This window comes from Zonotrichia albicollis, chromosome 2 (genome assembly GCF_047830755.1).
Source record: "Zonotrichia albicollis isolate bZonAlb1 chromosome 2, bZonAlb1.hap1, whole genome shotgun sequence".
Taxonomy (NCBI): Eukaryota; Metazoa; Chordata; class Aves; order Passeriformes; family Passerellidae; genus Zonotrichia; species Zonotrichia albicollis.
In genome coordinates, this window is record NC_133820.1 from 95,110,838 (window position 1) to 95,134,014 (window position 23,177).

At 39.2% G+C, this 23,177-nt stretch overlaps 1 protein-coding gene across 3 annotated transcripts in view; it reads left to right on the forward strand.

Moving 5' to 3' along the window:
- DHRSX (dehydrogenase/reductase X-linked) overlaps positions 1-22,840 on the forward strand; it is a 186,357-nt gene extending 163,517 nt beyond the window's left edge. For all 3 annotated transcript variants that reach the window (XM_074535706.1, XM_074535704.1, XM_074535705.1), the window contains one exon: positions 22,374-22,840. In XM_074535706.1, coding sequence (XP_074391807.1) covers positions 22,374-22,571 — 198 coding nt within the window. In that variant the 3' untranslated portion in view covers positions 22,572-22,840. The remainder of the gene's footprint in view (positions 1-22,373) is intronic.
- Positions 22,841-23,177: the final 337 nt, after the last annotated feature.

Below are 23,177 nucleotides of genomic sequence, written 5' to 3' on the forward strand. Positions count from 1 at the left end.
GTCTCATGCTTCATAAATCTCTGCAATATAAATGCCAGCATGAGAGGTGTGGTTTCCTCGTGGTCACTGCTACAGGACCTGCCTTATCCTAAGATAAATATCTACAGCTGGACAGCTGAATTAAGTCCGTCAAGTGGCAGTTTATCCCTGTGAATGACAAAGGGCTCCTCTGGTGACTAGTTCACCTGTAGATGTCTGTGCTGTATAAAGCTGGTTAAGATGAATACTTTCCAAAGGTGCATAATGTTGATTTTCTAGCTTGTTTTTTTTTTTTTTTATAATGAACTGAATGTGGTAGGATTTTGGATGTGCAGAGGAGAGAATAGGAACTGTAAAGGTTTGTTCTTAGATCTGGGGCACAAGTAATCTGCTATCAATCTGGTTTTCACATGGCAGCTCTCAGCTGTTAGACCATTTTCCGTATAAGTGGGAAATGTGCTCGTGGGCAGCTAGAGATGAGGAAATCCCAGTTACTTATGAAATGTATTTCTCATATATGTTTATAATCTATTGTGTGCCTTCACTACAGCAGCCCTGGGTGAGGAAATCCCAGTTACTTATGAAATGCATTTCTCATAAGCGTTTACAATTCATGGTGTGCCTCCACAGTTTATCACGCAGATATTGCCATGCATTTACATGGGTAGTTATGTGTAATGCAATACAGCAGTTGTGTGTACTCCCTGTGAGATTTATAATAGCCTAATGTTTGTAACAAGGGAGAGCCATGGGAAGCAGGTACCATCTTCTCTTTGAGGATGAACTGCAAACAGTAAGCACACTTTTTAAAATAAAATAGGATCATCTGCCACCCAATTTGTGAGCTATGAAAACTTTTAGTTCAGAAGTCACATGAGTAGCTCTGGCTTTGGTAATGACTATAATGATTATGATTGCAAGCCACAAACTTCTGTGTTGCATTGTAGAAAGACTACTGAGGTATTATGTGATGTAGAGGTTCTTTTTGTTCTCATTATGTTCTGAGCTAAATACTTGGGATTTGGTGGATTTTAATAGATAAACACAAGAAGGGACTTTGGTTTAGTGCCTCTAGTCCCCATTTTTTCTAGAAGGAACCTGATCCTAGACGTGGCACAAACACACCATTAATTCAATCTCTCAAGAGCTAGTGGGTTGTGGATATTACTACATATTTAAACGTTCTGTTTAAATTGTGTCTGTGAGTCTCTTCAGGGAAAATTGACCACATCTGTGTGGTGCCATCCCAGTGTGGGGGAAAAGGGACGTAACCACAGAGTTACATTGCCACAGACCAGGCACTCTGCAGGAAATACAGAACATATGCAGAAGAGGATTTGGATGAAACCAGAGCAATGTGCAATAAAACAAGAACGAACTTGGACAGCTTATCAGAGATGGGATTTATAGTGGTATTTATTTGGCCCATTGTGCTGACCTACTTTTCTGTCACTGAAATGGGAAGGAGGTGCTGCTGCTGGTCCTAGGCTCAGGCACAGTCTGGAAAACTTGAGTTGCTCCCCATGTCTCCTAGTTAGTCATCAAAGTCTTGGAGCTAGCCACCACCAACTTACAAGCTTAACTTACTTACAATATTTTACTCAATTTATTTTGTCTGTTACCTTTTGAATCAATAGCAGGGGCCAGAGTTGGTGCCCTGGCAGGCCTGTTTTCCCAGGGCTTTGCTGCAAGAGGCATTGAGAGCCCCAGCCCAGCCATGTCACATCCCTGCAGCCAGCAGCAGTTTGCTGAGGCTGGCTATGTCTCAGGAAGAGACTTACTCAGTATTGTTGCCTGCCAAGCTTAAGATGCAAAATTCAGTCTTCTACAGTCTGTCACTTGTCATATACTATCCTAAGATGATTAAAAATGTAGAAAGAGAAAAGCTGTCTTGTTGTTTTTGGAGCTCAGAGTGTTGAAAATAAGCTTATACAGACTGTGAGTATATTTGGGTTCCTCCCACCTGGAATGCTGCATCCAGCTCTGGGCTCCCCAGCACAGGAAGTGCATTGAACTGTTGGAGCAAGCTCAGAGGAGGGACACCAGGAAGATTAAATGGATGGAGCATGTCACCTACAAGGAAAGGCAAAGACAATTAGGATAGTTCAGCCTGGAAAAGAGAAATCTTTGTGGTGACCTAGCTCTGGTGTTCCAGTATCGGAGGCAAGCTTACAAGAAAGACAGACAGACTTTTTTTTTACAAGCACATGTAGTGACAGGACAAGGGGAAATGGCTTCAAGCTGAAAAAGTACAGCTAGATCGGATGTTTGGAAAAAATTCTTTGCTGTGAGGGTGGTGATGTGCTGGAACAGGTTGCCCAGAGAGGCTGTGGATGCCCCATTCCTGGAAGTGTTCAAGGCCAGGCTGAATAGTGCTCTGAGCAACCTGGGATAGTGGAAGGTGTCCTGGCCCATGGAAGTTGTGTTGGAAGTAGGTGATCTTTAAGATCCCTTCCAACCCAAACTTTGATTCTAAAATTTATGTAGGAAGGACACTGTGGAGCTGTATACTTGCTTTTTTCTGTCAGGGCTGTACATTGTCCAGTTACAAAGGCTGTTTTTACGACTGCCCAAGCTGTGAATGTAGCCTGGTAGCTTTTTCAGAGAGGAGTTCAGTTATCACAACTCTCATGCATCACAACCAGCAACAAGAGCTTAGGTCCCCATTTTCCTTTGCACATGAAATGATGACTTCCATCACCATGAAGTTTGTGGCGCATCATCAGTGGCTTTATACAAGTGTAGCTGATGAGGACCTGCTAAAGAAGTAAATAAGATCTGAACACAAAAGCATCCAAGTCTGAATCTTACTGCATATTCTTCTACCAAGGATTATCTGATTTGATTTCATATCCTCTGTGTGGAGTACTGTTCTTTTGTAAAGCGTGTAAGACATGTCTGATCCTGCTCCTTAGAGGTTCTCCTTGATCTGGGGCTGGCCTTTTATTTTTCTAGCCTGGTTTAGGTTTGTGGCGCATGTGTCCTATTTTATATGCCTGTTATCTCGGGAAGTGGATTAAGGCTGGCACAGATACACTGAACCCTAATCTCTTTAGAGAGCCTGCAAATCTCCAGAGGTAGTAAGTACTTCAAATGTTTATATTACTATGTTCAGCTGATGTTGCTTGAAATCCATTCAAGAAGATCTGAAAGAAAGGAAGCAGGGCATTTTGCAACTGTCTTTTTTTTTTTTTAATTACCCCATTAATATTATTTTATATACACCTAATTCTCAGTTTTCATTTTAGTGTGGTTTTTTCTCATTATTGTAAGGAAAGCCTCAAGCACTATTTTCACTGCAAAATATATCTAAAACCTAATATCTTGGCTGTACAACTTCTCCCATGAGAGCTTTGACCCATTTGTTATAGTTCTAGGTTAAAGGCAGGTTGCTGGTGTCATTATTTCCAGCTTTTTGAAAAAGTGATAAAATATGAAATGCATTTGTACTCAGTTACCTGGATTTGTCATCTACACAGTGGTTTATGCAGAGGAGGCAAGGGATATATTAAGTACCTCCAGTGCTCAGAAGCAGCTCTTGTACACTTGGTGTACAATCTGTCACACGCTCTCCTGGCTGGAAAGAAAGAATTTGCAGCCATTAGGCTTTATAGATGTGATCCTCCTCAAGGTTGGCACCAGCACTGTCACTCTTACCATAAAGACAACACACCTTTGGTGAGCTGAATTCAGTTTGACTCTGTAGAAACTCTTGGAAATTTTTTTCAAATTTTAATCAAACAGGAGTAAGAAAGATTTTAGGTAAACAATTTACTCAAGACAAGCATGAATGAAAGTAAAGTGGATATGTATTTACTTTGAGAAACTGAGAAAGAAATAAGCAAAAAGAAGAAACTTGTTTCTAATATTTGAAATTATACTCTGGGAATGGCTTCCACAGTGTGGCAGCTATAAGAAGAGTGTTGTTTTTATGATGGAGTACAAATTGGTTTTGGAGAAGATCAGCTGATAGGTTATCTGCAAAATTAGATCAGAGATGTCCCAAGCTGGATTGTTGCTTCTGAATCCTTTTTGTATTTAGAATCCTGGGGTTTTTTTCCCCAGGTTTACCTGGTTTGCTCCCATGCTGAGAAGAAAATATTAATCCAGTATAAGAGTACAAAAGTGAAGATTTTCCAAGAAATGTCCATTGTGATTTTGAACTTGTTGAGTACCTAGCCAATTCATCTTTAGGAAAACCTTTGGTGAATATGCACCATTTCTTGCACTCACCTCCATCCTTGCCTTTCTTGACAGTAGTTCTTGCAGTTTGCTCATGAGCTGTGTTGAACTGTCCAACAGTCTCGTCCTTGCTTTTGGTTAGAGAAGAAAAAGGGAAGATGACAGCTATGGATCAGCCTGAGGAGCCTTCAGTGAAAATGAGATCTTTGATTTTCCTGGTCAAAATATCTCTGCATGCTCTTAAAAAAAAGGACCCAAGATAAATTGCAAATGGAGCTGTAGAGATAACTGACCTAGCCAAGCTACATGTTTTAAAATTAAAAAAAAATAATTTTTTTAAATTTGTTTTCTCATTTTTTGTCCCTTTTAATTTAAACCCTGATGTGATATTATAGGGAGGTCAAAACTGAGTGCTTGATCTTTCTTGAGTGGGTCTTTCAAATTAGAGCAATTGACTTGCTGCAGACTATAGGTCATGGATCTGTTGTGAGAGCTGAAATGTGTCAGTGCTCCAAAAGACTGAGTAAAAGTTTCCCCCTGATTTAAATGACTGTCTAGATTTGAAAATAAATCCTTTGGATTATACAGAAAATTTGAACTGTCAAGAAATAAATGGTGTGGTGAACTGAAACATAGGTCTCAAGATACCTGCAATTTAGCTGTATCTCAGTAATCTCTCGCTCACCTTTCATTGCTGTCAGAGGCCTGGAGGGTTTCTGTTATATTTATGATGGAAATATTTGTCAATGAATCATGTCACAAGCATGTGATTTTTCCACTTCAAGGAATTACTAAGCACTCCATAGTTTCTGTGGTAAACACCATATTTCTGGGTCATTTGTACTACTAGGCATTTCTTTATGTAAGTATCTTTCTTGAATAAAAATATCTTTATTTTTATGTGGTAGATGGAAGGTAAATTTGTTAAGCAAGTGCATATAATTTTATTTCATGTATTTACATGTTTTCACTATCAGCTAGTATTTCTGTAAAACTTTGGATGACAGTAGGTATTTATTAACAGAATTTTGCAAGTATTAATATGGCTTCTTAGTGCCTTTATCACAGAAAAATAGATGTACCTAAAATTCAGGAGACTGAGTACCTCTCATGTTTTGGAGTCCCTTTGCTTAAATTTGTGGAGATTAGATAATTTTCATGTTAAGATATTACTTACTTTCAAGTATAGAAATTTTTAATATACAAAATTATGTTATTAAAATGCAATTTCCTTTTTAATCATATACTAACCAAAAATGTAACCTACTGTAGGTTTACAAGTTAAACAGATATTACTAAGTAGTTTTCAATAATATTCTTCTACTCTTAACCTTACTCATCTGCAGTATCCAAGAATTTTTAGGGAAGGTAGGTGATAACTCTAACAAAATGCAAAGTGCTGAATATTTTGGGAGACTGCAAAATCCTTTAAATTTGATCTGCTGTTTGTTATTGTCACTGTAGGTTATGGATGAGAACATCTGCAATTGTCCTACAGTTAATATACTTTTGGAATTAGAATAAAGGGCAGAGCTACAGAGCAGCTGGGAAGTGCTCAGTTAACCTCCATTGCAAATGCTTCAAACTCCTCTTCAGTGGGGCTTCTTAATGATGAAATACGTGGGGCTGGCTCTTCTGACAACTCGTGGAATCAGATCGATGACTGTAACCTTTTCTCTAAATTAAACTGGAAAACCAGGCCCCAGCAGGGCTGTATGCTCAGAGCTTTGGAAGAGCAGCTCCTTTCCTGCTCATCACCCCATAAATACATTTTTAATGTTTGTTTTTAAATTATGTGAATATATTCTGGGCTATGCTCTCATCTCCATTTCATTGAGCCTTCTTCATCGTTTATAGTTTTGAAATAGTTATATTTGCACTTATTCAATGTAGCAGCAGTTAGCTCCAGCCTGAGTTCTGTTTAGATTTTATTTCCTTTTCAACACAAAAGTAAGCTTTACGAGATTGAGCAGCTGTCTACTACTTGCAAATGAGGTGTATGCTGAGACAATTTTCAATCTTATTTTATGATTTCTCATACTTGCCTAAATAAAAGGAAAAAAACACCCTGGGTGAGCTCTTTGGAAATGAGTTTATATTTTCAGAGAAGGAGTTAAAGAACAGACTTGGCTCAGGTATCTATTTTCCCTTAGAGAAACATGTTATGTAAAGATGTGTACTTAGCACTATTTTCTCTCTGTATTTCTCCTTGTGGTTATGTTTGTTGTTTCGCGTGCTTTTTTTTTTTGCTGTGGTCATCTGAAAATATCTGTAAATTCTTCTTAATATTAATTTAGACTAGGAGAGGAATCTCCCTGATTTTTCAAGAGGCAAAGTGCTTTTCCTCATTTTATTATGTTAGTAATTAAAAATGATTGCTGTTTTCTTATGCAGAACTGTAGCAAACACCCAGATATGTTTCTACTCACAGCTGGGCATTTGTTCTTTTGAAAAACTGTCCCTCCTATCAGGTGCTGCTGGTAACTGTTGTCAGATGTTTGAGTAGCTGTGCTCTGATGGCAGGCATGATGTTCTTTCAATTCATTTCCTAAGCAAGGACCAGATGTTTGTTCTGGGCTAAGCAGAATTGATTTGCAGTTAAAACCTCAAGTAAAGGAGTATCATATCAGGCTGTAAACCAGCCATGTCTCAAGCCACATGTGAATCAAAAAGAAAAATGTGAAAACCAGTGGTAATCATCTTCTTCACTGCCCTGTACATCTCAGGTATTTGTTTATACAAGTGAAGAACAGATGTGTTCTTCTCTCCCCTGTGCTAACAAATGGGAATTCAGATTTGTACTTTGAACTGTTTCATGATTTTCCCTTGCTCTACACAGAGATAACAATAAAAACAAGGCAAATGGCTATAATTAGAGAATTAGACCAATAGGAATTCAATGGCTCCCTGTGAGAGCCAGTGATAAATCTTCTCCTTGGGACACTTCAATAAGCCTGAGGCACACCATCTCCAGCTCTGGCCACCTCCTCCTTCCACTTGCTCTCAGCAGGCAGGCAGAAAGAGCAACAGGGAAGACCTAGAAAAGATTGAGTTCCAGCAAAGTTATACTGGACCTTTAAGAGGTGAGGTCTTGATCATTCTGTGACAAAAAATGTCTTATGCAAGAAAGAGCTCTGGATGGAATCCCATGGCTACAGTGCTCTGGTAACAGTCACGCCACTGCTAATAGTTGGATTTATCCATCAGGAGTCTAGCTTTTACATTTTATTCTAGTTGTCATCAATATATTCACACTAACCTTTAATATATTCACAGTATAACAGGCAGGAAAAATTACACTGGGACTAAGGAACAAAGACAAATATTGCTGAAGAAATTTTAAATAATGTGCAGATCTCTAGTGGGCATTGATTCATGTGCTTAATGGTGTCAATAATTGTTTGTGAATTGCAGTAATTTTTTTCCTCTGAACAGAGCATTACTTGTGAAATACAGTCATTACCTATTGATTAGCTCTGTAGTTATTTTCAGTAGTGCATCAGTAGTGCCAGTAAAAAAAAAAGAGTAACATTTACTTTACATCAATGTGTAAAATCTGTATATTGTTCATCAACAAGTGAAATGACTCTTTAAAATATATATATTTTGTTATTGTAGAGACCACATGGGTATTTTCAGTAGTCCTAAGTCTCAGGATAAATGGGAAAAATCTAAAATGCTCATTTGGGTTTCTAAAGGTTTTTTTTTTTTTTTAATCAGGGCATTGTAAATGTTCTGCTGTATCAGGACAAGAGTGCAATAAGAAGGACATATTTGTCACTGGTTAGTGCTAATGTAATTTCCTATTTTGCCTACTGTATGTCTTTCCATTTAATCTCAATTGGTGGTAATGTGCTACTTTTTGATTAAATGATGAGGTCTGAAATTCACCAAGGAGAAAATAATTAAAACTATTTGTTTCACAGACTGTCAGCAGCTATTAGGGAAATTAAATGTATTTTTCCCTGAACCGTGTTACAGACTTTGCAAAGTTCACAATCAGTTCACAATCAATCTTTTATTGAACACAGATTTAAAAGCAAAGGTCAGTTATGTTTTGGACACTAAGGAATTGATGCAATTGATAAAACCCAGCCATTTAGATTATTTTTATATTAAAATTTCACTGCTTGGAAACCCTTGCTTTTTAACTGTGGCACCCTTATGGCCGCTTCATCTCAGCAGATTTGCAGAGTGAAAGTGAGCTTTGCAGCTTGTACCCCAGCTGCAGCAGTGTCCATGCCCTGGCAAGGGCCAAGCAGTGGAAGGGATTGTGGCCGATGCTGATGGTGAGGACTGGCCTCGCTCCTGACCCTCTACTGCAGCCCCACACATCCAGCAGGGTAACATCCTCTCACAGCCCTCTTTTGCTTCAGAGAGGAGCCTTGCTGTCTGACCTGCTCTAGGGCTTTGGCCCTGCTTGTGGACCCACCCATTTCTCCTGAATTGTCAGATTTGGCTGGGTCAATGTACTGACAAGGTTTCACCTAGTATTTTCCTCTTCTTTTTCTACTGCAACAAGGCTTGGGCTTGCTCCTTTGTTTGCACCACAGATTGCAAATACCATTCACCCCAAGACCTCATGCTCTGAAGTCTGCTTTTTACCCTTTTTTGCTTTCTGAAGGGGCTCAGTGACATGGATGGGTGATGTGAGGAAGGCAAGTGTTGGTGCTGCGCTGGCAAACCCTCCTACCCTGAGCCCCTTCCTCCTCCACATGGCATATGGGCTGCAGAAAGGGATCTGAGCCAGTGGGGCAAGGGGCACACTGATGGAGCAGCCACAGTTAGTGAGCTTGGAGTGAGGGCCTGGCAAGAGGCATTTAGGAATTCATGAAGAGAAGGGAATGAAAAAGCACTGGAACGGTCAGTGTGATTATTGTGGGGCACAGTGAAAAGGCAGGTGGAGAAATGGATAAAAGTTTTGTCTGCAGACATGCTTTGCATACCACATAGAGAAACAGAACCTAATCTTGATTGGAACAATTCAATTCCACTGTGAAGTGCATGTTAAATAACAATAGGTGGCTGCAGAGCTGTGCAGACTTGCAGGTGAAGAGCAGAATTTTAAACAAGCGGCTGTGCAGGCAGGAGAGGAAGAGGGGAGGGCTGGGATAGCACCCAGCACTGGTGCTTGAGCTCTGCTCAGACCTCAGCCTGTGCTTTTATGAGTTAAAAGCAGTTGCTTAAACCTTAGCACAGTTCTGCATTGATTCAGCTGGAATTTTTCCTGGGAAGCAGAAGTTTATTCATCTGGAGCTTTGCTGCTTGCAGAGTATCACCTCAGGTGAGAGAGCGAGCTGGGGTAGGGGGGCTCATTGATTGAACTATCAGGGCCAAAGGATGTGTGTAGCAAAATGACACTACCAAAGAGCACAGTTCAATGCTGAGCTTCATAAATAAAGTGAATTATTTCAGCACCAGATGAATCAGTAAAATGTATTCATCAAACAATAAAACCTCACAGTATTTGTTTCCCATTCTAAACAACTTCTCTGAACTTTATGTCAAACAGCCCTATGAATTCCAGTGCAACAGGAGCTCTCCTGGGGAGCTTAATGAAAAGAAAAGGTTAATTCTTGCTATTTTGTGTGCCAATAGTTCTGCAGGAGCAAGCTTCTGGCCCATGGCAATGTAAACCCTGAATTACTCCAGTATCAAAACCCCAGTCAGAAACTCTCAGAAATTTGTGTTCAGGAACTACCTAAAGATGAAATAAAAGGAATAAGAAAACTTTCAGAAATATTGTTGGGATTTTTAACATTCATGCCTCACAACCCCTTTTTTGTTAGGGTTTTTTCTTCCTTTTTTAATAGCTTATTGGAGAAATATGTTTGGTGTGAAAGGGATTAAATGGTTTTCTCCTTTCCAGTTTTTCATTGTTCTGTTTCAGTTAATGAGATTTGATCATTTATAACAGATCTCATTTTTGGAATTTGAACCAATTCTTCCTCCAACGAAAGCTGGGACAATCAGTGTAGTCATTCACACAGGAATGGGGCAGGCCACCTCACCTGTGCAGCCATGTGGTGCCTCTGCTGTGACTTCTGTCATCTGGAAAAGGAAACAAGAACATGGCAAGGACCACATCTGTCACCAAATTCAATCCTGGCTTTTGCAATGGAGTCACAATTTATTTTTTTTTACTCCATCTGCTACCTTAATGAAGATTTACAAAAAACCTTTAGAAATAAGCTTAGGAATTAAGCTTGACAGCTTCAGTGTATAGTAGATGTGTCTTCCTACTTACCAGTAGTTAACAATTACATGTAACAAGTACATGCCATTTCATGCTTTCCTTTATCTGGAACAGATAAAGGCAAGAACTGACACATTTTTTCCTTCAGAGCTTCTACAAATGAATAGCTGTATCACCTCTCCATAGGCCTATAGTCCCCTCTGCACTATGAGTACCACCCTGCCCTTCTTTCAGACCATTTAGCTGATTAAAGGTGATGAGCCTAAACTCTTGAGTAATTGTTTTCAAGATGAAAGTTTTTTGCTTCCGTTTCAAACCTTGGGAATCATTTGTGTGGCTGAGGGTCTGCATGTCTTCTCTCTGTAGCTCTACAATTAAAGATATGACGCCTCAAATCTTGTCTGACATCGTTTTAGAGACTAATCTCACTGAAATCAATGGCACTCTTTGCCTGTCTAAAATTATACATGTTCTTTGGGTCTCTTCTGAATTTAAGGCATCAATAGATTCCTTTGCAGATAGTGAAGAGCCCTGGGGTTGATTGACTTGAACAAAAGGATTTAAGTTACAGAGCTTAAATTCACTTTCAGTCTACACAAGAAAAACTTGATTTGAATAATCAGATTCAGTCATCCTTTACATTTGCATTTTTAGTTGTTTTGTTAAAAACAAGTTGATTCTGTTGGGTTAATGAGCATTCAGATATGTCAATTTGCAACTGAATGTTGCCTTTGCTTCTAAACTTAGAACTTCTCTTGGGTAACAAAGGATAAGCTATATAGAGAGCTCCATAATGGTATCGTTTCTGAATCTATCCATCATTTCACAACTTTAGCAATCTGATAACATTGTGATGGAAAATGGGAAGTAGTAGTTCTGTTTACAAGATTATATTTGTTTTAAATTATTTATTTTTACAAACTGCTTCCTGATAAAAGAGAGTTTAATTATAATGAAGAGAACTGTAATTTTTCAAGGGGTTTATTTCTTAAATAGAAAAGCCCTGAGCTTATTGGGCAAAATTGAAGATATAAAATCTGAAATTACTTATTTAAACTATCTTTTAAAAGTATATGTTTAGAAAATCTGAGCCACTCTAGGAGTTCTACCTAATTCTAGTCTTCCACTAAAATGACTGTAGAAAATGAGTCTGGTCTTCTTGTTTTCCATCTTTTGCTATGTTACTAGGGACAGATGTAAATTAACCCTCTTGTTTATATCTTTTTGGTTTATCATTCAAGATTAAATGATGAAATTGCCAGCAACTGGAATTATGTGAAACAAATTTCCAGAATAGGATTCCTTCCCTCACCACCACTTTTATCTGTCCTCAAGTTTGGACTTTCTCTTCTCAGTCTGGGGAATACTGTGAAACTATAATTTAAGCACAATAACTCTATACAAACCAGAAACTCAGACCAGCTGGGACATGGACATTGCTAAATGGTTGTTCTGGTTTGGGTTGAGATGGAATTTATTTTTTTCTTAGCAGCTGGTGCAGTTTTGGATTCAGTATGAGAATAATGTTGATAACACACTGATGTTGTAGCTCTCCCTAAGTGGTCCTTACCCTAGGCCAAGGCCTTCTCAGTTTGCTGTGCTCTGCCAGAGGAAGATGCACAAGAAGCTGTGGGGTGGCGTGGCCAGGACAGCTGACCCAGCCTGGCCTAAGAGATATTCCATAGCACAGAGCATCAGGCTCAGTGTTTAACTGAGGAGAGCTGGCCAGGAGCCATGGATTGCTGCTCAGGGGGCTTCAGTCAGTTGGTAGTGAGCAACCATGGATTTGATCTTTTCCTGACTCTCTTCCCCACCCCACTGGGGCATGGGTGGGGAGTAAGTGATTTAATTGCCAGCTGGGATTGAGCTGCAGCAATGGTATTTGTTGAACCTGCTTTAAACTCCTTTTTTCCCCGGCAGCTCAGGGACAAGGAGACAAAGGCTGAGACCCAGGGTGAGGATAAGCACTGCAAGGTGAAGGTCTTTTTCCATGCAGGAGCTTTGTGTGGAGCAGACCCATCAGCAGGACATATTACAGCCCAGCTAGCATGCTGCTGCAATGTACAACTAATACATTTGGGGGAAAGTGTACTTTTGCTTTCATCTCTCCCATCTTCCCAGACACATTTTCATCTTGCTTGCTATTAATGCATAGATGTAGCACCCTGTAGTCATTTTGAGTTAGTTTGTGCACCTCACTAGTTCTGGTCCTCATCTTTGGCAGTGCCTGAGTCCCAGGGAAGGAGTGTTCTCTGCTGGGCTTACCTGGTGATCCAGGAAAGGATTTGCACTGTCTCATTTCCACTGTCTGTTTTCAGGAGGTGCTTCCAGTGGGAAAGGTAGAAAACTGAGCAGCCACCCTCTCCCAGCCCTGCTCCACCTGGCTGAGCCCACAGCTGGAAACAGTCCTGCTGCTGTTTGGGGTGCAAATGGGGGTTGGAGCAATTTAAAACAGAAGAGGCTGTGAAATAGCTGCTGGCTTATGTAATTTTGGGTTATTTCATTTTGTCTGTGTTCTGTACAGTCTGTTTGCTTTTTGATCTCATCATAGTTCCTAAAGGCTTTCTATATTGTGTTTTTCTTTTAAATATTTAGGAGTTCCATGCCCATCCTGAGTTTTTATAATAATTAAAAAATAAATAACAGTCATTATGAGAAAGCTGTGAAGTGGGAGATGTTTCAGTTTCTGTTTCCTAACAAAGGAAAAAAAGATATGTGACTTGTCAAATATTAAACAGTAAGTAAAAAAGTAGAGATGATGGTAGGTGGCTACTAGTCAGAAGTTACCATATATATTATTCCTGAAGTCTTATGTTTTCACCAAAAGCCAGCAAAGATATTTTACTTTGCATGAGCAGGCAGTAATATATTGTTCAGAGGTAAATGCACTCAGGAGCATCATCTTCAGCACCTTGAGCCTTGCTGTGTCTTCTATTCTCTGGGGCTGCTGAAAAGGCAGCTACCACTTCAGACACAAGTATTTCTTTGTGGGCTTTGCTGTGTTGTTTTGCTTGCCAAGATCTATCTTCTTTAAAAGAATTCAAGAATCTAAGGCTGTAATTGTGTAAGATAAGGCATTGAAAATTTAAGCTGGAAGTAAACACTAAATGATGCATTTTCCTGTACAAACACAGGAGTTACAGCCTAGTGCACGAGGCATCAGGGTGAGGACTTCAGAGACTCATTCTTTCCTTATCTCTTCTGACCTGTGCATTTGCTTCAATAAATATCTTATGGGTCTCTGAATGGAAGTGTTGCAGAAAATTCCAGATTATGTGAGGATCCAGGACAATTCCCAGTGATTTAACCCAGGCATCCTCAGCAATAGGTAGCTGCAGGATATCACCTGGTTTCCAGAGAGCTCATTAACCAGGCAGAGTGTTGTACTCACAGAACAGGCTTCAGTATTTTGTGAAGTACACATACTTTTTCATCTCTCTCTGCCTATTATTGCCTGCCTTATTTCCTAGAGACTGGATGTTCCAGCAAGGGAATGTCTCTGGTTGGATGTTTATGCAATGTCTGGGGCAGCAGGCTCCTATCTGTCAAATTTTGCATACAGTTACTGAGCTGAGTGAGGTAACAAGTGTGAAGTGATTTCAGTGGCTGCAGTGATATCTCAGTTCTGGCTTTGAAGACATTGCTGTCTGCTGCAGAGCAAGCTTAGGGATCAGCCTGCAGGCAAAGTAATATTCCTCAATGCACTTGACAAAATGAATAAAGGACTCAGTCATGATTAATGACTCTGACCCAAAGTTTCAAGTCCCTGCTCAAATTCAGTCGTGTAAAGTTGAGCTCTTGTTACTATTCAAAATTGCTTAAAAGTGAACATTGTTCTTTTAGTGCTCTATTCAATATCTTAGAAAATGCAAAGTATGAATCCTCAAACAATCCTGCTCACATCACCAACATTATATTGCATTTCTAACTTGAGAAACTTTCAGTTTGAAATTAAGATACAAATATAATTTTATTATTTTAATATATTTTTATTTATAATATTTGTACTTATTATTATTTATAATACATACAAGTGAGTTCACTGTTGTAGCTGCCTTGAAAACAATAGAGATTTCTTCAGTGTAGCCCAGAAAGCTGGCCAGCCAAGAGGAGCTTCACTCAGCTGCCTGAGAACACAAGTATCTGATGTTATTTGACATGACTCATGATGTCCTGTTGTTGTGATTTAACACCAGCCAGCAACCAAGCCCCATGCAGCAGCTCACTCATCCTAACCAGCGGGACTGAGGAGAGAATAGAAGGGGTAAGAGGTATATATCTAGTGGGTTGAGATAGAAACAATTTAATAGGGAAAGCAAAAGCTGTGCACACAGGCAAAGGAAAACAAGGAATTGATTCTCTGTTTCCCATGGGCAGACAGCCATCTCCAGGAAAGCAGAGCCCCATCACACATCATGGTGACTTGGGAAGATAAACGCTATCACTCCAACTATCCCCCCATCATTTTTCTTCCACTTTTTATCCTGAACATGATGTCATCTTGTTTAGAATACCTCTATGGTCACTTGGGATCACCTGTCCCACCTGTGACTCCTCCCAACCACACACCCTCAAGTTCCTTGCCAGCATGGCAATAAAAAGCAGAAAATGCCTTGGCTCTTTGTAAGCCCTGCTCAGCAATAATAGAAATATCTCTATATTATCAACTCTGTGTTCAGCACAAATCCAAAGCACAGCCCTATACCAGCCACTGTGAAGAAAATTAATTCTGCCCCAGCCCAAAGCAGCATACCTGCTTAGCCTGAAGTAGCTGCTGGTAGAAGAAGAGGGCTCAGAGTCATGCCAGTGAAACTTTGCTCATGTTCTGAATCTGCAACCAGACTCACCCCCTGGCTTCAGAGCAGAGCTATTTGGCCATTTTTCAACAAAACAGATTTCTCAGAAGGCATATCTCTGACACAAAACCAATTAAACCCTTCTGCAGCCAACTCCATCAAAAGATTAATGGGAAATGAGGCGTTTGGATCTGGGCATGTGCCTGCTCCTTGGGTTCTCTGAGCAACAGGCTGACCCTGACAGGCTTTCCAGGACAGTTCCTTTCTTCCATAGCTTGCCTTATCTAAAAGCATCCCAGCCACCCATGCAGGGGCTGATCTGAAGATAAGATGAAACTTCCCAGTCTCTCCGTGTACCTGAATTTTTTTAAGGTCTTTCCAGAGAATTTGCTTTCAAGTGAAGAGGAGATTTGGGATTTGCTATTCTCTGTGTCTGTTTGCCAGCTGTCTCTGCTTCTGTTCTTTCAGTATGTTTGTGCTCAGGGAAAACTTCTCTTTTTCCCTGAATAGTCATGAATTATTCAGATTATAAAAGCTCCTTTCCTTCCAAATTTTGATTCATTTTTAGTGTGAAAATTGCTTTGTGTTCCTAATTCATCAGAGTTTCATCTTTTATTATATATTTATAACTTGATTGAGAAACTATTTCTCTGTGGCCACAACATTGTCAGGAGAAAGGCTTAACGCTTTAACTGAACCATTTCTGCTATTTCTTTCAAAGACAAAATCGGAAGAATTTTATTATGGAGTGAATTTATTAAAGAATTCTCATTGTCACAAGTTGGGGATTGAAGAGAAATTAATTTGGTTGTGCTGACTGGGTATCTAGGGAGAGCTATATTCAATAAAATATCTCTTTCTAGTCTATTATCAAGGCAGAAATTGGATGGAAATAGCATAATAGCAAGCTACATATAAAGAATAGAAGGAAAGAGAGAGCACAGATGGAAACCAGGTTTTTTGAGTAAAGGCAGAGATTGCTGAAGAGCTGTGCTGCCACACTTGTCTGGCAGCTTTGGCTTCCTAGGGACCTGAGAGTTGGTCCTGGCCCCTGGTGCCACCAGGACATAAAGCCAGCTGCTGCAGCCTGATTGATCAAAGGTGGCTGAACACGTCCGTACACCTGCGTCATGGTTTCCTTTCTAGCCTTTGTTTTCGTACTCAGGATTTCAATGGATTACTTTTTGTCTGGAATTTTCAAAGCAGCAATCACATTAGGAGGTCTAGACAGTGCAAGTTACACAATGCACACTGAACACACACAGCCCCTGTGCTCACCTGGAGGCTGTGGCTCTACAGCAGCTGTTGTTATTTCACCTTGGACTCTTGCACCAGAAAGTAACCTGGTGTCTTCCCAAGACACCTGGCTTTCAAATGATTCAGTGGTTCACTGATCATAGTAGTCAGTGCATCCCAGAACACAGATAATATGCTTCTCACAAGCTTGTTTGCTTTAATATTCATGGGAACACAATCCCAGCTCCTCTGTTTCTGAAATTTTTCAAACTATTCAATGTTTTGTGTTTGCCTTTGTTGTTGAGAGTCAAGCAGTGCATTGAGGGTGTCACCCCTCCACTAGCTGCTACCAGGTAGATGAAAGACTTTGCTGTACCAAGTAAGAGCAATTTCATGTTCTCATTGTTGTTGCTAATCCCTACAGTGTATATGCATAGGACTCCTCCGGTATCACAGATGAATACTGTCTTTCCTGAAGGAAGACAGAAAAAGAAGGAAACTCTCCACATACAGATTTTTTCAGTAGAGAAGTAAGTCAGTAATATACCAGCATTTTAAAAATATTACTAGTATAATGATCATTGACAAAGGTAAAGGAACACAGGATAAAGGTGAAGGAACACAGGCAAAAGTGTCTGAGTACTGATGCCCAGAAGATGGCCTGTTCAGTGCTTTCTGAGTTTTCCCAGCTGGAACCAGGGAATTTGTTACCCACTCCAGGAAAGGCCTGATGGAACTCACTCTTTTAAAAAAGTGAAGCCGCAGAGCAAACACCATGAACACCTGTGGCAAAAAGAAAACCAAATCAAAAAAACATTGGCAAGCTCATTTAACTCATCAGCTTATGAGTAGATTTTTCACATGAACTGAAATGTGCATGATTTAATGAATGGTACATGAGCTAGTGTGTTATAAGCTCACTTTTGATGAAAGTTCCTACAGCAGTCTACCTAATGTTGCTGATTAGGGTTATTCCATCAATACTTGATGTATTCTGCAGCACAAATTGTAGGGATAAAGGTGTTTTAACAATTTTTTTCTCAGCATTAAGTGATCTTTCAGCTTACCAGGCAGCCCTGTGTGCACATCTCTCTGACCCCTTGTTCAGGTCTCTCAAAACTCAACTGTGATGTCAGTGAGTAATTCTGTCAGCATCTCTGTCTTCTTCACCCAACCTTCTCTCATATAATCTCTTGAGATGGCAGAATCCTGAATTCATGAAATACAAATCAAGTACAATTTTCTGATTGAGTGGGATGAGGAGAAGCTATCCCAAAGTCATAAATCCCCTGATACCATGGCTTGTATCACTGCTGCTCTTTCAATCATATGGCCAACTCTCTTAGCCAGTACAAATACAAGAATATGCAAGCTGTCCATTCAAGTTGTCACTGTTTAAGACACATAGAACAGTTGTCACTGTTTGCTGGTAGCTGCTGCAAGTGGTACTGAGAAAATGAAGGGATTACAGAGGAGGAATTATAGGAGCTTATTAAACTTTGTCCTGTCCAGTTTTCTGTGGCTTGTGATAAGCATAACACACTGGCTACCCAGGACTCTGAGCTATGAATTCAGGTGAAGGTGGAAGTGAATGAGTACCTGGATTATCATGATACTCAAAACCATCACACAAAACTGATGGAGACACATGATTTCTAAAGAGTTAAGCTGTTATTCCCTCTTTTAGACAAATGGAAAGGATGTAACATTTCATGGTGACATGGCTGTAGGAACTGACTGTTGTCAGTTAGCACATTTTGCAAGAATTAGCATTTAATATTGACAAAATTATATGGTCCCTAAAATTGGACTAATCGAAGTGCATGAACTAGCAAGTCCTAAAAAAAGCAAAACTAAAATACAAACCCTCTTAGCACTTGTCCCACTTTTTCTAGAACAGAATATGCCATTTCATACTGAGGGACTATTATTCTTTGTCAATGAGTTATAATTGATGAATATTTAAGAAAAGAAAGAAATATCAGAGCTTCTGTAAAAAGAAAAAGGCTTTTTCTTTGGGAATAGATAGTGCAAAAATAATGTCATTTTATGTATGTAGGCTACATTTTGCTTAAGTAAGCCGGTCACAGGCTATCTTTTTTCTCCTTCCACAACTTATACATCTAACAAGCAAAGATGTACCTTAAATCAGACCTTTATTTACTATTGAAGACAAACATAAAGGTAATTGAAAAAGAAAGTAAAAATTGTGATCAATACTATAACAAGAAAAGGGAAGTACAGGTTCAGAATTTCATTAGGAAGAAGTTAAGCAGAAATCAGTTTTTCTTGTATATTACAAAGGCATTAATTACAGTTCCTTGGATACTAATAATAAAATAGTTTTTAAACAAAAATCCAATTTAAAAAAATTCAACACCAATAAGTTGGCAACTGAAGAGTGAAGAATCATTGTGCAATTTATAGGCATACCCTTTCTCTTAGGACAAGTCCAGTCAATTAATGAACAAGATGTAACTGATTCTGTGCATACAAATATTATTCTTTTATTGTTTTTTAAGACTTTTTTACACTGGCAATGTGTAGAAAATCCTCCCCTGTGATTAGAATTATACTTGCTATTACCTCCTGTCTGCCTGGAACTCTTGGTATAATATTTCATGGAAGAGACTTTAAAGTCCATCTAGTTCCAACCCGCTGCCATGGAAAGAGACATCTTCCACTAGTCCAGGTTGCTTAGAGCTTTATCCAACCTGGCCTTGAGCACTTCAAGTGACGGCTAATCCCTTAATGTAGTGTAGTTGGGTTTATTTCATTGTATGTTTGTATAGAGCATCATGACAAATATCCTGAGGTTTTATAGGTCAAGATATTTGTCCACTGGCTGATGATTTCTCTGGTCTTTTATCAGGGGCTCTCCTTCCTAGAGAGCCACTGGCATCAAAGGGTGGGTCAGATGTGTTTCTTTGGCAGAAGTCTCCTGTTTGTGGCCCTTTTCTTTTCCAAGGGCTTTGTGGTTTCTCCTCATCTTTTGATGGCCTATCATGTGGTAAAAGAAAAGCTATGGAAAAGCTCTTCAAAGGAAGGTTGGCAACCAGGAGTGAGTCTGCCACTGCTGGAACAATTCATCCTGATCCTTGTCCAGATACCCATTAATTGCTCCAGTAGTTGCAGCCTGTTGCTAGCTCCATCCTTCCCGAGAGGTCCTCAGGCACTGGGGCACAGACAGGATGTCTGCATGTGTCTGTGTGTCTTTCTTTGTTGCAGTTGATTTTTGGGTGTGTAGTAGACCCAACACTTTCCCAGAAAGAATCTCAATGGCGTGTGTGGATGTGCAGTTGTGTCATAGTAGGCATGGACAAGATCCAGAGAAAGAATCACAGCATGTTCTTTACTTCAGCCTCTCAAAGCAAAAAGGTCAAACTCCCAGCAGGAAAGTCAGGGCACTCCTGATGCAGGATTTCATTTTTACTTTCACTAAAACAGAAAACATGTCGAAACAATGAAGAGATTATAGAGAAAGGGAAAATAAAACTTTCATCATTAATTAAGCACTCAGAAGATAGAATATGACAATTCATTAGTCACACACAAGCATCTCACTCTCTGTTGTACTGAAAAACTTGTTTTCCTTATTATATTTCCATAATATCTAGAATCCTAAAATCATAGAATGGCCTGGGTTGGAAGGCACTTTAAAGTCCAGCTAATTCCAACCCTCCTGCCATAGGAAGAGAGGTCTCCCACTAGACCAGGCTGCTCAGAGCTGCAACCAACCTGGCCTTGAATGCTTCAAATGATGGCTAATTCCTTAATATAGTGAAGTTGGGTTTATTCTTTGTATGTTTAGATAATTGTTTCTAGCATCAGGTGGTAGAAGCTAAATAGGAATTTAGCATAGACCTTTCAATTCAGCATATTACATATGGTGGATGGGAAGAGCAAAATAAATAATATGAAAAGTTACTCAGCTGACTTTAATGGATGGTCAGTGTTGCTGTGCCTATAAGTCACAGTGTGGTTGTGTAAGCACTTTCAACCAGTGCATAACTTTTATTTAAAATATTTGATATTATTTTGAATAGAAGAGAATAGACTGTTTCAGTTAAAAGGACCTGCAACAGCAGTGACCAGTTCATGACTGACCAAATGACAAAGCACATTCTTAAAGGCATTATTCAAATGCCTGTTCTAATGCCACTGACAGGCTTGGCATACACCACCCGCCTCTCTAGGAAGTCAGCAACAATGTTTACCACCCTCTTGGTATAGATCTCCTCTGATTGGGAACTTAACTGCCATATCATCAAAAGTAAAAATCTTGGGAAATTCTGCATATCCTGGGAGAACCTTACCATTGAATCAGCAGAGGCAGCCTGGTATTTCCGATGCTATAACAATATCCATACAGACCAGTCTCTGACGTGGTAGAGAGCCCTGCTCATAAGAACATAATCACACAAATTCCACCCACGGGCAATTTTTCTACAGCATTTTAGTGTTGAGCTGTTGTCATTAAGATTTGGGAGTCATGATATTGACATTTATGCCTGTTTGTGCTGGAGAGCTGTTAAATGCAGGAACATAAAGTCCAGTGAACCATCACATGAAGTAATGGTTTATCTGTGCCATGACTTTTTTTAAGTAGAGCGCAAGAGTATGTAGAAAACCTTCCAGTTATTCTCTGTCATCCAGAAAAAGTTATATAAAAATAGGAATGCTCATATTCATCGTTCTGCTACTTTACAATATCAAGATATTTTATACTGCTGTTCATAGTTGATCATTATATTAGCCACACTATTAGCAAAGAATTGTGCAGCCCTTTTATGTTATTTACATAATGTAGTGAGTATGAATAAGCACTATTTTCCATAGAATAAAGAAGGGTGAAATAGCAGTAAAGTACTAAACCAAGGTAAATGAGCATTTTTAAGTGACTTTAGACAGAATATCATAGTACAATAATTTTCTTAAAAAAACCAAACATAACAAAAAGCTTCCACTTGCTTAGATTTATTAGTTTTTATAAGGCAATGAGTAACCTATTCACTACTGTCTCATTCATCAAGTGAGTTCTCCAGGAAAAGGCATCCTGTCAGGTGCTGCAGACAAAGCTCTGAGCAGCATCACTACTGTTAATGCCTCAGATAATGACTGCAAGGATTGCAAAATTATACATTATTATCTAGTAGGCATTGATCATAATTATATCACTGATAAAGGCAAAGCATATCAAATGTTATGTTTTAAATATTTCCTTTAATTAGAATAAAAATGCCACGGAAATAATTTGAGTGGTAGCTATGTGATTCTTCTGAATGCAGAATGTAACATTTTTGCATATACTCAGGATGAAAGGAGTTATCACTCTAAGCTGTTCACTTATTAATTTTCATTTAATACTCATGGTATATCAGACATTATAGATCGTTCACCATTTTGCTTTATGACAGAGCAGAACCCTGATAACTATGCTGTGTCTAAAATGCAGTTCCCTCATTTACCTGCCTGCTTGGACTGAACTGCAGAATCTTAATTTGCTGTCATGGTTTCCATGATCCTTTGCTCATGTCACAATTGTTGTTACAATGAACACATTGCATGTACAGCATAGCCTTCATCTTCTTAAGGCAAAGCATAGACCCTTTCATCCTTGCAAAATGAATAATTAAACTAGGATTTTAATATTTGTGCTTGCTTTTGGGTTTATTAGCTCTAACTGTGAAAGCTAAATCAATTATTTTGTATGCTCCATCTGACTAACTCTTGAAAAAATAGACTGGAGTTTTCCATATATCTGTTCTGACTTTAAGCTATTTTAAAATAGCTCTATTGAAGAAATGGACTCTGCCAATTGAATAAATGACTTTCTTATTATTACAAGCTTTGGGCTTGCATAAAAACCAGAAGTGTAAAGCAAAATTAGGGAAGATGTTTGTCACTGATAAGGTCCTATGGTGGTAATATAATTTTTCTGCTGTACCTGCCTCACTTGGATTTGGGTATTTTCATTTCTGCAGAGCCCAGAGGAAGGAGCCTCTACAACCATCTATGCAGCAGTATCACCCGAGATGGAAGGAGCTGGTGGCTGCTACCTCTACAACGAGGAAAGGACAAAATCAGCTGACGTGGCATATGACGAGGAGCTGCAGAGAAGGCTCTGGACAGAAAGCTGCAAGATGGTTGGGATTTCTGATGAAGCCAGCAGGCTTCAGTAGAAGAAGCCACTTTCAGCTGGGTAAATGAAATGCATTGAAAAGCATCTCTAGGTGAATTCTTGCAGCATCAGTCATCATCCTGGAAATCACTGTTCAGTCCCAAAGGCAAAAGTGAACAGCTCTGTTCTTCACTTGAATCCCTAATCTGATAGGGTATGGGGGGAATATTCCCACAGAAAGGTGTAGTGGTTGGTCTTAAATCTAACCATCAGTTTTGTAAATCATTCTGTTTCAGTCCGTGATTAAAATACAATCTTTAAACATGTGCAGAGATGAGTTTTCATTGTTTTGTTCAACAAAAATAGTGCTTGAGCATGTTGTGCTGGGAGTTTTTTGAACTTAAACCACCTTTGTACATATAAGTTACTATTTTAAATCAGTTTTAAAAGTTCCAGCTTTATTTCCGTAAGCTTCATTAATCTTTAAGACACTTTCATCAGCTTGTTCCAATGCAGAAATTTGGCATTCATGATCATGATGTTGTTTCTGTCTTAAAGTCAGTTTTATATGTCAGCTTTTATCCAAAGGTATTAACTGAAGGTCAGAACAACAACAAAAAGTAAATAAACAAGGTCTTCTTCATCCAGGATACTGAATTCACTTGTT